The sequence below is a fragment of the Coptis chinensis genome, chromosome 1 (assembly GCF_015680905.1).
Source record: "Coptis chinensis isolate HL-2020 chromosome 1, ASM1568090v1, whole genome shotgun sequence".
NCBI classification, from domain to species: domain Eukaryota; kingdom Viridiplantae; phylum Streptophyta; class Magnoliopsida; order Ranunculales; family Ranunculaceae; genus Coptis; species Coptis chinensis.
In genome coordinates, this window is record NC_141456.1 from 9836326 (window position 1) to 9852857 (window position 16532).

The following is a 16532-nucleotide window of genomic DNA, read 5'->3' on the forward strand; positions in this document are numbered from 1 at the left end:
CCTCTAACATTGACAAAAAATTATTGCAAAAATTCGACATTTCTAGACTGTTAAATTTATTTTTAAAGATTACAACAATTTTTATCTATGTTAGATGTTTCCAAATGAACTGAAATTTTGTGGAGATGAATTTTATGGTGAGTGCTTCATAACCACAAAAATTTAGGTTTGAATTCATTTTATAGGTGAAATTTTACCTATGTACTTATTTTAAATTAACTTAAGTAGCTACTTTTTAGAGAATGATATATCATTCTCTAAAAAGTAGCTACTTAAGTTAATTTAAAATAAGTACATAGGTAAAATTTAGCTATTTAAGTTAATTTAAAATAAGTACATAGGTAAAATTTCACCTATAAAATGAATTCAAACATAAATTTTTGTGGTTATGAAGCACTTACCATAAAGTTTAATTCCATATTTACACTAATAATTTAATCGATAGTGAAACCTCTATTACCATTTCTTTTGCACGTTATACACAGTGAAATATGAAAATGATCTATCTAATAACACAAACAGATGAATAAGATGATTAGTATAAGAGCATCTCTAGGTAGTGGTAGTATTTCCTTCAAATTTTTTGAAGGCAAAATTTGGAGAAATTGGATGCAAATTTTGACCAATTCTAGGGATTTCTAGGTGGTCGCAAATATCGACCGCAAATTTTATTGTAGGGTTTACCACACGCGCTATTGGTAATGTCGTGCGCCAGTATTACTGTCGCTGAGATTGAAAAAAGTGAAAAAAAAAAATCCACGTGACATTCCCAATATAACGCCCAAATTGAAATAGTCAAAAAAAAAAAAAACCCACGCGACATTAGGAGTGGCGCGCGATTACGCGATAGTACCACTAGCGCGGTAGGGGTGTTCATGGGTCGGTTCTTATTAGTTTCGGTTTTGGATCTATTTTTAGCAATTCCTATCGGGTTCGATTCTTTCGGGTTTTTTCTTATATTTTGAAAACCCAGACCCATACCCATTAATTAAGTCGGTTCTGGTTCCAGTTTCGGTTCCTTATCGGGTTATACATTTTTATTGCTAAAATTATTATTTTTAGTTATATAACCAATATAAAAGTTGGTTTACGGCGACTATAACACTTGTCATCGATATTTTTGTCCTCTCATAAGAAGTAATGGTCATAAATTCAATAATAATATTTAAAAATTATCTAAATTTTTAAATACATTCTCATATATTATACACATGTGTATATTTTAAATTGAACATATGTATATTATACTATACGTAATGCGTCATATATAGAATAAATACCACATATACCACAATTGTTAGTTAGCATTGCACGTATTCGTTATATAATATATATACATGTAATATATCAAGTATGTACACATTCATGCATTAGTTAATATAGACAGTGCATTAGTTAATTCATAATATACGACTATACGTGTAGACGTAGAGATGTAAACATTATTATTAATATTTATAATACACATATTTAATGTAATATTATAAAAGATGCATTTAATAACACACATTAACAATTATGCTAAATGTTATATATATTTAGTATAATTTTACACCTAATAAATATAGACTATATATAATAATAATGTTTTGGTTTGTCTTTATTTAGTGTAATATAATATTAAATTCTATATATCAAAATCAAACTAATCGGTTTCGGTTTTGGTTCGGTTACCCATCGATTTTTTACTATTCGGTTCTAACGGTTTCGGTTCTTTATCAGGTCGGTTTTTGAAGACCCATTTAAAATGGGTATAATATTTTAGGACTCAGAACCACTATAAATGGTTCCAGTTCGGGTAATTGGATACCCATGTACACCTATATAGCGCGGTGTGCTGGTCAAAGTCAAAAAAAAAAATAAGGGCGATATTTGCAATGACGCTCGACATTACTATTGTCGTTCCGCATCCGTATCCGAAATCCCAAATTTGCAAAGAATAAAATAGGAGATTAGATAGGTAATGCAACCAAATTTGATTCTATTTAAAATTGGATTTCCACGAAATTTCTAATTTTAGAAGCAAATTTAAAAAATTTGGGAGGTAATACATATATAGATGCACTAACTTTTAGAAGGTCTTTGAAATTTGATGGCACCTTTACACTGTACACACAATAAAAAGATCGCCTTCAACGTGGTATTAATTTCTATGTGATCTGCCCTTTTAGTGTATAATACGCGATTGACCTCTTTCAACACAAAGCCAACTTTCCTTACTTCCAAAGTACCTCCCATCTTTCACGGTTTGACCAACAACTCGTTTTCCGGATATCCGTAGCATTTCAAGCTGTAAATGCATCATGCATGCACGTCATTGCCTGTCTATACTCTATACTCTCATATTCAATTGACCTGTACGTTAGTCATTGGCTCAAAATTAATTGACCAAATATTGTGCATAACCAACCATCCTTATTGTAAACAACTTCTCTGTACACTTGCACCTATCATGTGTTGCATTACTTTCGATACACCCATATAACGTAAATGTGCGTGACCAACTGACCATCATGCAAATAATCAGATTAAAAATGAAAAAAGTAACGTACTTGTGTTGTTGTACATATGGTGTGAGCAAGAGTAGGTACTGCAATAACTGCACGCACAATATTTTTGTTGGAGTTTGTCTATATCTTTATAGGGACTAGGTATGCGACCCGTTGGATGTGTGATCCAACCGTTTAAAAATATAAAATCATCTTATTTTTTTTTTTTTTTTTTAATTTTCAGACCGTTAAATCACACATCCAACAGTCCTGCAGATCCTCATCCCTATAAAGATATCCACGGGATAGCCTAGGCCTTTTTCATTTTAAATTACCCAAAAATATTAACAATGTATGACAAAATCATACAAAATATAATCAACATATAACTGACATTTAATTTTCATAAATAGGTATAATAATTATATTATATAATAAAAAATACAGATACTCAAACTTTGAACACACCCAAAAAAAAAGCCAAAAACAGCGGAAAATTTAATACAGTTTTGATAAAGTCCTAAAATTACCCAAAGTCTAAGGTAAACCACAAGTCTATTTATAGAAACCCACACGTGTCAACTGATACGTGCGAAATCTTTTATATAAACAGAAACACTTGTCTATTTCTCTTGTTAAATCCACCCCTTTCCTCTTTTCTTCTCTCCTTGATTAAAACAATGGCGGAATCTTCATCTGTAATTCCAACACCACTTTTGAAAGATGAGCTCGATATTGTGATACCAACAATCCGAAATCTGGAATTTCTGGAAATGTGGAGGCCATATTTATCACCATATCATTTAATCATTGTTCAAGATGGTGATCCCACCAAAAAAATTCATGTACCTGAAGGATATGATTACGAGTTGTATAATCGTGATGATATTAATAGGATTTTGGGTCCTAAAGCTTCTTGTATTAGTTTTAAGGATTCTGCTTGTCGTTGCTTTGGGTATATGGTTTCTAAGAAGAAGTATATTTTCACCATTGATGATGACTGCTTTGTAAGTATATTTTTTTTTTTTTTGTTGTAAAAATGCCATCTTTTTTGCAGTTTTGAATGATGGGGGTTGTGGGATTTGGGTTAGAAGTGATAGAAATTAGTGTATTTTGTTTTGGCGGGAAATGGATCTAGCTGGGTTTATGGGGGATCTTAAGTTTTGAGTAGATTTATTAGATTTTGATGGAATTGCATTTTTTTTTTTTGGAAATTTGGATCTGGTTTTGTTGTTGTTTTTTTTTTTTTGCATCAGTTCAATTTTAAGTTACTGTAATGCCTGCAAAATTAGCAAATAATTTGATCTGTTTTTCTTTTGGTGAATTCACGTTTTTGTTAACCCCCTCTTAATAGTTTGTGTAGTTGAAGGAGTTACCAATGTGTTTTGTCTTTTAGAATTATTATAATACTAATGGTAGTTATTTTATTTGTATTATTTTGTATTGTTTAGCATTGGTATTGAATTGTACATTTTGGATTCTTCTTTCCTACACCTGTATGTTATTGCATCTGACCTTTGAATTTGATAGCCGGCATTGGCAGCTTAAGGCGTGTTCAGATCACAATAGATCCGATGTCGTAATTACATGAACATATTTCTATTGTTAAATTTTGCGAGGTTTACATTAAACAATTTGATTGGGATCTAATGATAACAATAAAAAATAATGCTTATTGCATATAGGAAAAGAAAATGGATGAGATCTAGCTGTTGTGAGGTAGATTTTCTAAACTATATTTTCAACTATTTGATATGTCGGTGCTGATCTCTAGTTTGAAATTTGAATTGAAGATCAGGGGAATCCAGCTGTTTTGAGTTTGTTATTGTGTTTAAGAGCTGTCTAGATCAATCTCCTACTTTTTTGATGCATCATGCTACTTTACATGATTAGTGGAGTTACTTGGCTTTTTGAGTTTGTTGCTATAAAATGTCAGTTCGGGTTATGGTCCCCACATTGTAGAAGTGAAATATCAATTTGTTTTGATTGGTAGTCTGCTGGCACCATCCCATCTAACTCACAATTTACATGAAAATGTTGATTGTGTCCTTGGGGTCTTTATTGTGTCTTCATGTACTGGCTAGTCACGTATGCAATGTGATCTAAACTTTTAATTTGGTGATATAAACTTGAATATAGTGGTGATTTAAACTTGGGACCTCCACTGTTGTATAGGTTGCTAAAGATCCATCGGGCAAAGATATCAATGCTCTTGAGCAGCATATTAAGAATCTTCTTTGTCCTGCCACCCCATTTTTCTTTAACACTCTCTACGATCCATACCGAGAAGGTGCAGACTTTGTCCGTGGGTACCCTTTCAGTCTCCGTGAGGGTGTACCTACTGCTGTTTCTCATGGACTCTGGCTCAACATCCCTGACTATGATGCCCCTACTCAACTCGTGAAGCCTCGTGAGAGAAACTCTAGGTATGTATATTTTTCAGGAAGCAGATGATTATATATTTTTTAGTGCTGTTAATTAAACTTAATTCGTATTATCTTTAGGTATGTAGATGCAGTTTTGACAATTCCCAAGGGGACATTGTTCCCAATGTGTGGCATGAATCTGGCATTTGATCGCGATCTCATTGGCCCTGCAATGTACTTTGGACTCATGGGTGATGGTCAGCCAATTGGCCGTTACGACGATATGTGGGCTGGATGGTGCACCAAGGTACTCCATATTTATTTTTCTATATTTAAAGTTATCTGTGCGGAAATAGGCTTGCTTAAATAAAACTCATTTTTTTCTAACATGTGCGAGTTAATCCGGTATTATGTTTTCTGTAGGTGATATGTGATCACTTGGGACTGGGTATCAAGACTGGTCTTCCTTACATCTGGCACAGCAAAGCAAGCAACCCATTCGTGAACCTCAAGAAGGAATACAAGGGTATTTACTGGCAAGAAGAGCTGATCCCTTTCTTTCAGTCTGCAACCCTTCCAAAGGAGTGCACAACAGTTCAGGCTTGCTACAAAGAACTGTCAAAGCAGGTTAACGCTAAGCTTTCGAATGTGGACCCTTACTTTACCAAGCTAGCTGATGCCATGGTTACATGGATCGATGCTTGGGATGAGCTTAACCCACCATCTAAAGGAGCAGCTGGAATAGCCAATGGCAGTGCATAAGTCAATCACCAGCTTTGATTAACAAATCTATCCCTTGTCATCCTTAAATTGGACTTCGTAGCTGCTTAATTATTGCAATTTCCTATTGTTTTCCCCTCGAAGCTTCTATTTGGAAGCTTGGATTATTTTTTGCAGGTTGATGGATGTACTCTTTATCTTTTTTCTATGAGGCTTAGAACAAATAAGTTATATTTTGACATTATGTCACACGTTTTATAACAAATTATAGTTTAGTTTTCTTTACGAAAAGCAACTCTGAGAATGTCTGTCAATGTGTCGTAATCTAATTTTCATGGTACGGTATTCGGCTATTGTGATGGAGCCTCTATTACATCGTAAATTCACTGCGGAGAATTACAACAACGGGAGCATCTACTTTCCTGTCAGACAAAAAAGTGTAAGGGTGGTCTTGGTTCTAAAGTCTCAAATTTACGTAGCAAAGCCTTCATTTCACTTGTTGCAATAAGTCCTAACTTCAGATCATCAACTTCCACCTCGTGGAAGAGTTGTTACAAAGCAAAACCCTCGTCGCATCAAAGTTACTGACTGGAAACTAACTAGCATTATATTTTCTAGACAGTTCTCTCAAGACGAAGTGGAAAGAAAGACATTAAAACTTCAGAATCTGTCCATAATGAGGCTTTCATCATTAGTTGGTCGACCCATCAAACAAGCAAATCTAACTTGTCGGATTCAGGGGTCAGTTATTTGCAAATTTGGCATTGAAAAGAGGCAAAGTGATCTTTTCATTGCTACATGGACTTAGCACTAAGAGCACACAACGCAAAGTGAACTTAGCAATGAAAAGAGGAAAAAAGAATAATCAAAACAGGGAACCGTTGGGTGATTGCCGCTGGTACGTGTCTCCAAAACCATTTAGTATACCATAGGGATGTTTTATTTTGTGAAAGAAAAAAGGATTTGCTTTGTCCTGTAGGCGCGTTCAACTCCTATGCAAGGATGTTTGGTTGAATCTCTAATTCTATGATTCTGTTCAGGACTGATTGAGCTAAGTGTTAAAGAACCACCACCACTGAATCAGCCACTGCTTCACACCACAAAACTCACAATCTTCAACCAAACAAACAAATTAAGGTAAACCTTTCAGCTTTCTATAGTATAAGTACTCCGAAAACCAAAGCAAAGAAGTAAGACCCACCCTGATTTTATTAATGGCAACCAAAACAGAACAAAATCAATGCAGAAGGTTCTCGTTCGTGGACTAAAGAGAACCAGATGATCACTGCGGTTGGAGAAATAGTTATCATCACATCCGTTGTTGTCAAACAACACTAACAATAACATTAACTTACAAAGCCCTCACGAATACAGAACTCACAAACTGACCCTCTTATAATATGTACTTGAGAAAGGGTTAACACAACGTGATCTATTAGAAAAAGGGATAGAAGAAAAGAGGAGGAAGAAGACCGGTGTAAGGATGTAGACATGTAGTCAACCATACAGATCTCAATAGAAACAAACCTACTACAAAAGAGATATGGAAACTCGGATATGAGAAAAATTGGAAACAATGGAATATCAAGAGCTATGACTAACTGTAAGAAAACTGAGACCCATGGGTGGAGAACATGCATGAAAACCCAAGAGAACATTAGGTACACAAGGTAGGGATTATTCTCCATCTTCCTTAAGTGGTGTTGCTCATTTCTTGGAATGGAAAATATATAAGCATCTAAAGAGTAGTGTCATAATAAAACTGGATGTCATAGGTACACAAGAAACTGGATTGAGAGGACAAAATTTTCTCTTACTATATAGATTAGCTCACATAGTCACATAGAGGACAGGCACCAACCCTACCAATTTTCCATCTCTTCCTGGTCGCTTCTTCTTCACCTGGAAATGCAATAAACAAAAATTCAAATGACTCAGGCAGACACAATAAATCATCAACATCTATATAATTTCTTTAAAAAAATTGCAATAGAGAGGTTAGCGGTATTACATAGAACCAACCATCCACCTCATAATCAATTTCAACTTCTTCTCCTGCTGCCAAGTTTACCTGCACAAAGAACAACTTGATTAAACCTATGTCTCCCATTGGAAACACTCTATGCTTAGGTTTCACTAATAGATGCCACCAGGAGGTAACAATCAAGCTCTTAAGTCTTAACATTGTCTTACCTCATCGTCACCACCAGCAGTGAAGTCATAAAGTGCTTTCGCACACTGGGGGTTTTCGGACAAAGGTGGCTCCTCATCATCCCGTGATCCAAAACTACGTGCTCCGCTTCCAGCCATGGGGTTCTCAAAAGACTCAAATCTCTGCATTACTGATGCTTCATACGATGGAGGTTCTTCCCGAATCTGAACAGGTACCCTCGGTTAGAATTGTAAATGGCTCATCTAATCAAAATACATACCGTCACCTATTGAAAAATGAGTAAAGCTATGAGTCTGACTCGCAAACCAACGCCCTCGAACGTTGATGAAGCGCCAACAGGGTTGCTAAATCTGCTAGCAGCTGCTCCTGACCTCTCCTGCCATGGCGAATTACAGTGGCGTGATAAATATCTATGATGCAAAATTCGGAAACATGAGGTCAAGTGTGACTAAAGTTACTATCCATCCCTGTTTTATAAAATTCACTTTCTAGAAGTGGTATTCTCTGGAAATATCCTGTGGTTAATCAAACACAAGCTAAGTGAACAATGTCCAAATTTGAAACAGGTAGGTACGATGCCTCTCCTCCGATTCTTCTCAAGAATTGACTCAAATTACAAAGTTTCCTCATTGTACCCATAGTTTATCAAAATGATAACTAATAATGTATGCAGAAGGTAATAGTGCTTGCAGCTAAATACCGAGGATTGAGGAGCCCCATAATTGGACGGTTTTGAACTGTGTAAGGATGGGTAGCTCTTTCCACCAAAATGAGATGATATTGAAGTCTCGACTGATCCTGTTGACTCAGGAGATGACGTTCCTGATGACCTCGCATCATCTTTTTGCAGTGATGCATTTTGTCCTGGGTGGGAGTTACCAGAATCAATTTTGATGCTCTCTCTTTTCAGATCATTAGGAATGATCTTGGAAGGTGGTCTGGATGTAGAACTCGAACCAGAATGAACAGAAGTGATCCTGGTTGAATCTTCTGCTCTCCCTAGAGAGCTGTCCACAGGTGAAAATAAAATTAGTCGCGATGTCTCACATAAATAAAATAAAGTTGGACCATATATTTGATTCAAATTAATTTCAGAAAATTTTCATACCCTTCAATAATGGCAGGAGAGAATTTTGGGAGTGGTCGAACCACGTTGCTCTCAGGAGAGTCGTCGTAAAAACCAAACGGATTGGGTGGCTTCTCAAGTCTCATTTCACCCCTGAGCATCTTCACCACACTACTCATGTCAGGCCGCTGGAAGTGCTTTTCTTGAGTACACCATAATGCAACTAAAGATAATTTCTCTGCTTTTTCTTTATTTTTTTCTTCGATGCCACACACCAAAATAATTTCGTCTAGTTCATCATTCTCAACTTTTATCGCAACTTCTCCAGGAAACCACCCCGGGCCTACAGAATTCCTTTTCTTCCTCAAAATTTCAAACAACATCATTCCAAAACTATAAACATCACTTTTGTAAGTTACTAGTCGTCCCTTTCCCACCTCTGGGGCAGCATAACTATTGGTTCCTCTGTATCCTGATTGCTTGGCCTGACTCGAATGTCTAGCCATTCCAAAATCTACTATCTTAGGAGAATAGTTTGAGTCAATAAGCACATTATCGGGTTTTATGTCATAGTGGATTATTCGTGGACGACATTCCTCATGTAAAAAAGAGAGCCCATCTGCTATCTCAACTGCAATATTATACAACTTCTCCCATTCTATATCAACGTGATGCTTAAACAAAATCTTGTCCAATGACCCGAATTTCATGTATTCGTAAACAAGTGCTTTCATGTCGATATCAAAGCAATACCCGTATAGCTTGATTAAGTTTGGATGGGAAATACTGCCCATCGTGCTCACTTCAGCCATGAATTGCTTGATCATTACATCCTTTGTGTTCTCTTTCAATACCTTAACAGCTATTTTGACACCGTTAGGAAACTTTCCTTTATAGACGTCTCCAAACCCACCAAAACCTACATTCTTCTTGAGATTTGATGTAAAGCTCTTAAGTTCCTCGTATGAAAAGAGTTGTGGTGTCCCGTATGATAATCTTTGCGAGTCATCATCACGCTCTTTCATTTCAGGTCATACAATGTAGCTAAGGTAGTCGTCCAATCAAGTAGATTGTGGAAGAAAGAGTGATATATAACAACGGCATGACAAAAACCAATAAGACTCAAATAATGAAAATGAGGAGGATATCAATAAGGAGCCTGATGATGTATATGTTTTCCAATAACTTCAATCAACTAGATAGTTTTGCAAATGATCTGGATCCGACCTCCCCCAACCCACAACACAAAGTTTCCCCGAAATATTTCCATCAATTTATGAATGAAAATTGATAAAATTTTAGTTATAAACGAGCATAAAATGGCTGGTTTAGCATTCAACATAGACAATATATACTTTGCCTGTTGTCTATTGTTTTCATACACAAATACAGTTCATAGCGAATAGCAAATATAGGCTTGGACACATACCAAAATTACCAGATCGAGTGAAGATCCTCCCTGTGTGATTATTATGTTCAGACTTTTGAAGGCTTCTTTCCTCTGTGGAGACTGGAGATGGAGTTGGGATTAGGCAGGATAAATAAGTTACGTGCTAAGCAATTGAATCTTCAGTGCTAAAGAGGAGACATACTACACTCTATTGTGGAGTATTTCTTTAATGCAACTTGACAACTTGTGATCGTTAGAGTATACCAAAAAAAACACCAAAATTTTTAACCAAAAAAACACCAAACAACTTCAATTTCTGGAGCAACATCAAATTTTCGACATCAAACTAAACGGTTTTGGATAAACCGCGCCACTAAAGCCCAATTGACAGGCCCAAGTTCACGCGGTTTTGAGAAAACCGCGTGGTGTTCTGAACATCTCATGCTACTTTTATATAATCAGGACCAAATCCGCGCGGTTCAATCACTTTCAACTCTTCTCTCAATTATAAACCTTCTCCTTAGTAAAAAAAAAAAAAAAACCTATCTAAATTCTTGAAATTTTATATAGATCCTTTTGAACCTTTCAAGGGTGATGATTGACAGTTACGACATTGGCAATGAGGGAGAAGAACCCGAGGAAGTATAATACGGTGGGGGAGAAGACGGTGAGGGAGAAGAACCCGAGGATGTCGCGCCGACTGATAGACATTCCTATGTACTGGAATATCATATGAACGATTTCGATTGACAATTTGCACCCAGTGAAGCACATGATATGGAAGTTGTATCTTCTACACATGATACAAAACACGTGTCGAGTGCAGTGGCTAATACTCAAGTAATTAATTAGTTTTGATTAAATATTTTGAATATTATACATTATCTTATACGCATTATTTTTTTTTTCATAATATCAGCATGTTATTGACTACCGAGTTAGATCGGCTTTACTTGGTGTTAGAGAGTGGTGGAAGGTTATTAAGAGTTTGGATGAGTTTGTACACATTAGAGATAGTACTTTGTATACACCTTTGGGTCTTTTGGTTGACGTGGATTATGAGAAGGCTAATTGGGCAGTGGTCATAGCTTTAGTAGAAAGATGGTGGAGTAGAACTCATACATTTCATTTCCCTTATGCGGAGTTAGGGTTCACACCACTATACTTCACTATGATTTCTGGGTTGAGTATCGGTATAGGCCAACCGATACCTTTTCATACAAATTATGAGAATATGGATAGTATGCTTATGAGTTTTCCTCGCTTGGATGCGGATGCTTATGATTCTTCTGGTATTAAGCTATCTCATATTAAGACTGCATATATGGAACCCCTCTTGGATCCTGATACACGAGCGGAGTTAGCTTTGACTGTTTTACCTGGTAGTGAGGGTGTTGATGTATATGTTAGGGCTTTTTTGATGTTTTTTATTGGGCATTATCTGTTTCCCAATGGTCATTCTACAGTACGACTGAGATATTATGCTTATGTATCTGATTTGCATGCTATGAGAGATTATGACCTAGGTAGCTCAGTATATGTCACATTGATAGCAGCGTTAGATAAAGCTTCAAAGACATTCAGAAGTGGAAGTCCTCAAATTGCAGGATTCACAAGACTTTTAGAGATTTGGTTTTATGAGTACTTTCGAACTCTTTGTCCTAACATAGACATGATTGCTGATACTCGCCCTAGATTTGGTAGTTGGTCAAGGCCTCACTTGACTTGTAACGAGGCAGGGGCGAAATAATAATGTCCGTATGGCTCGTCTTTCGATTGATATTATATCATTGTCATCTATTGAGTGGAGACCTTGACATTTGTCTACTGCCTTTGATGATCTAGTTGTGCAGCATGCTTGTGTGTTGTCACGTCACAGAGTTGTTTTTGTTGCACGTGACTGTAAGTTTGGTATTATGACGACAGATGTTGAAGGCAGATGACTGGACGTTATGGAGTTCCATGTGCTCCCATGCCAGATGTTAGTGATGCGAAGTCGTGGGATAGAACTCAAGTTCATGAAGTTCATGCCAGTGGTGGTCCTTGGCAAGATGCGTCTTCTTTTGTTGTTGAGCAGACTGCTGATCAGTGTTATAGATGGTGGAACCATGTCTCAATGGGTCCGTTGTTGCCCCCTGTTGGTCGGGCTAACAACTTCGAGTTTGTGGGCCTGGAAGGGATGAGACGTGAGTTACGTATTCCTCATTCGCCACAGCCTGTTTACAACCCACAACCTCTGAATGCATATCATCCAGCTCTTGTGTCTGCCAGTAATCCTCAGATGTTTGCCGTGTGTGGACCTAATGGGGAGGCTACTTACATTTTCCATTCCTGAGGTGCCTCGTGCTCGTTGCCATGAGTTAGAGCCGCAGATTGATCAAGATACCACCACGTAAGTTTAGTTATTTTATTTTTCTATTCATTATATATATATATGTATAATATTTTTTGGATTTTCAGCCTCACAAAAGATGTATTTTTTGGGGATTTTCATTACTAGTGTATGCCCGCGTGATGTCTCGACGCGACCTATTTGGGAAAAATATGAGAACCATGATGCTTTGTATGTTTGATGGGATTTTGAATGTTGATTGTTCCATCAAATGTTAGATGAACCAGGTTGGAAAAAAGGTTGGATCCGTGATGGGAGGAAGAGTTGGAGGGAAATTGTTATATAGATAGGCAAGAAAGGGAGGAGACATATTACAATCCCAACGTGCGTATGACGAGACTCAAAAAGTGTATGAGAATATTCAGCAGGTGTACACACAACAACATCAGGGATATGAGGAACTTCAAGCTGAGGTAGTTAACCTTCATGCAGACAGAGAAGATCTTGATTCTCAGGTTAGGAACTTAGAGGAGCAACTTGGGAATATCCAAATAGAGAGAGGAGAGGGATCGAGTGGTAAGGGGCGTAAAAAGACAGCTAAATAAATTTTATGTAATATAATAGGTTTTGGATAATTTTGGATATTATAACACTTATCGTAGATTTTGGATTGCACAATTCTTAATTTTTTAATTTCTTTAATTTTTTCGATTTTGGATCACAATTCTTAATTTCTTCAATTGCACAATTCTTAATTTCTTAACTTCTATGCACAATTCATAATTCTCAAATTCTAAGTAACAGTTCTAATTTTCAGAAAAAACGCACGCGGTGTTGGCAAAACCGCGCCAATAGAAGCCCAAGCCCAGTGTTAGCAAAACCGCGCTATATAAGCCCAATTAGAATATATAGCCTACGCCGTGTTGGGAAAACCGCACAGTTTTGGCAAAATCGTGAGTGATTTGATACAACACCAAACCTGGAACCAAATATTGGCCGATTTGGTGTTTGGTTTGGTGTTTTTTTGGTGTTTTTATCAACTTGTAACTCTTCTGAAATTGAAATTTGGTGTTTGATGCTATGTTGATATCACTCCTCAAGATGCTCTTAGAGATCAAATATTTGGCTTAAAAATTGGTTATCTCTATCAAATGCATTTGTTATTTAAATGAGTTTTCAAGTCATGTTTGAGCTATGTAATGTAAACTCAATGAATTATCATCAACCCGTAAACTCGTGTTTTTTCGTAGATTTTCTGTTGTAAATACAGTAACAATTGCTATTGTTGGTTCCTCTGTTTTTCTCCCGTAAACGATTGATTAGTTCATAAATCATACTTGTGGATGATGTGAAAGCATCGGTTTTAAATCTGTTTTGATTCCAATTTTGAATTGAATATATTTGGAACCAATCATTTTAGTTCCCAGACAACTGTAAAATTTAGTAAAAAATAGGTTTATTTAGTGTATTGTATTTCAAAAGAAAGTAAGTACAGATCTCAGTATCTCACATGCAAATATGCAATCCTCTCCCTGCCTCTGCGAGTCTGCGTTGACACCAAAATATAACTAGAATATGGGAATATGGCCACTGTATTTTAATATATTTTATAACTACAATATCCGACTGTATTTTATTTCTACGCAGTGGCCTAGTCAAATTGCAGTTGGGGACTATGTTGATGTTTTTAATTTTTTATAGCACAAGCACATCTGCACATGGTTGTTGGGACTTGGGGTTGTATACATCAAGCGCAAGCACATAATTCACATTGTCTGATTATTCAATTATAGGGATGGGAGCAGTATACAACACTTTTGATAGAACGGAGTAACAGACCATGCAATAGGCCACTACAAGATAAACAAAATTAAGGCTGACATTTTGTGAAAATGGTCTTAATTACTACTATAGAGATTATTTCTACAAAATTTCAGTTCTTTCGAAATGTCTGCAATAACATTAACCGGTTCAGCATCGACGTTCTCTTATTACACAATTGACATGAGAGTTTTTCATATTATTTCTGATCAAATAATATGATTTAGTGTAGTTTGTTTTGGCGGGAAATGGATCTAGCTGAGATTAGCTTCTTTGGATCTAAGTTTTGAGGAAACATATTTAGTTTTATAATGTAAAATAAATTATACTTTGACATTATGTCACACGTTTTATCACAAATTATAGTTAAAGAAGTTTTCTTTACAAAAACTGCAACTCTGAGAATGTCTGTCACTATGTCCTAATCTAATTTTCATGGTACTGTGTGTGGTCTATCATTATTCTTGGCAAAAATCATATATACTCTCGGTATTACATCGTGTGCGCCTTTCCTGAAATCTTTGGCTGACAATGGTTTAGGTCGTTTGATCAACACTGTACACTATTTTTTGAAGGTCTTGTCTGCGGTTACATACAGTATTCGGCTAGTGTGATAGTGCCTCTATTACATCTTTTTTATCAGAGGTCGAATAGATCATCAGAAGAGAATTAATTAGGCCAAAAATTAGGATACATCATAACTTCACTGCAGAGAATTAGTGCAGCGGGAGTACCTACTTACCTCTGTCAGACAAAACAGTGTAAGGGTGGTCTTGGTTCTAAAGTCTCAAATTTACAAAGCAAAGCGTTCATTTCACTTGTTGCAACTTCTAACGGACGATAAGTCCTATCTTCAGATCATCCACTTCCACCTCATGGAAGAGTTATTGCACAGCAAACCCCTGGTCGCATCAAATTTATTGACTGGAAACTAAGGGTGGGAATTTGGCCCTAACGATTCTAACCCGGTCTTGACCGACCCGACCTTAATTCCTATAAAGCCCTCACAGAGTTTAGGGTAGGGGGCCTAGCCGGCCTAGCCCTAATGCCTTCTAGGGCAGGGCTAAGGCTAATGTTCTAAAACATAGGCCCGACCCTAATTCAGTCCTCATTAGTCCGGCCCTAACCAATCTCTAACTAGCCTTGCTTCACAATTTCACTATAAATACACATACGACTATAATTGTCCAACTCTTTGTTAAATATTTTCAATTAAAATAACATTGTATTTTGTAATTTATCACTTACACCCAAAGATACTTCCAATAACTTATTTTATATAACAAAAACTTGTCAACTTAGCAGCTATGAAGAACAATGAGCACTAGCCTAATAAAAAATAAGACTTTATTCCTTTGATCATCAAGTCAAAGTCCAAAACTTATTATTCTCAATTTCTTTTCCCACTTACTTCTTATAAATTGTATTTTTATTCACATCCAAGACAAGTCTAGAACTAAAAGTTTCCTTCCACACCATTAAAGCGAAATACAGAGCAGACATTTGTAACATAGAAACCAAAAAACAAATTTTGTCAGAAAAATGACATTTGTAATCTCAAACCTTAACTTTCTCCATCGCTTGTTCAAAAAGCCAATATTTTCATTTTCACATACAAAGCTTGAATCATTTTTAAATTAGAAGAAAGATAATATTATATTTGTTTGAATCTATTATGGAAACAATTTATGATATTAGAAACAGTTTAACAACTTCCCTGGCCCTTACCCAAAGCTATTCTGTTTCTTCTTTATATTTATTACTTATTCTTTTAAAATGATAATATAATTATTTGTCTATGTATTTAAATGTTAAATATAATTTTAGTGAGATTTGAGTACAAGGAAGAATAAATTAATATTCCGAATTCTCGATGTACTTCAGTTCATTAGATTGTGGATGTGCATTTTAAATTGTTAGACTTATCCAGGATTATTACTAGTTGGTGGGACTTTGAGTTTGTAGATTATTGTACATTTTTGTAATATAAATGAGTTTTAAAACTGATGTAATAAAAAGAAGAAAATATATAGGCCCAGCCCTAAAGCCCGGCCCTAAAGCTTTTAAAGAGGGCTTAGGGTAGGATCAGGGTTGAGATTTAGACTTGTGACTCGGCTCGACCTGGCCTTAATATTTGAAGGGCTTTAAATGGTTTGGGCCGGGCTAGCCCGACCC

General features: G+C 36.1%; 2 protein-coding genes across 3 annotated transcripts; one reads left to right on the forward strand and one right to left on the reverse strand.

The window, feature by feature from the left end:
* The first annotated feature begins 3083 nt into the window (after positions 1-3083).
* LOC147521990 (putative UDP-arabinopyranose mutase 2) lies at positions 3084-5866 on the forward strand. The gene is made up of 4 exons (XM_086589915.1): positions 3084-3496; positions 4665-4915; positions 4994-5162; positions 5279-5866. Exons 1-4 carry the CDS (start codon positions 3170-3172, stop codon positions 5615-5617), a joined length of 1086 nt encoding a protein of 361 aa, XP_086446041.1. The 5' UTR covers positions 3084-3169; the 3' UTR covers positions 5618-5866.
* Positions 5867-6760: 894 nt separating this feature from the next.
* Positions 6761-10521, reverse strand: LOC147521991 (rust resistance kinase Lr10-like). Of its 2 annotated transcripts, XM_086589898.1 has the most exons (6): positions 8857-10521; positions 8449-8755; positions 8047-8124; positions 7769-7951; positions 7587-7646; positions 6761-7477 (listed from the first exon to the last, which is right to left on the reverse strand). In XM_086589898.1, exons 1-6 carry the CDS (start codon positions 9837-9839, stop codon positions 7406-7408), a joined length of 1683 nt encoding a protein of 560 aa, XP_086446024.1. In that variant the 5' UTR covers positions 9840-10521; the 3' UTR covers positions 6761-7405. The 2 variants fall into 2 exon arrangements, with proteins under 2 accessions (XP_086446024.1, XP_086446033.1); XM_086589907.1 differs by lacking the exons at positions 6761-7477; positions 7587-7646 and having other exon boundaries at positions 7814-7951; positions 8008-8124; positions 8857-10431.
* Between the last annotated feature and the right edge of the window lie 6011 nt (positions 10522-16532).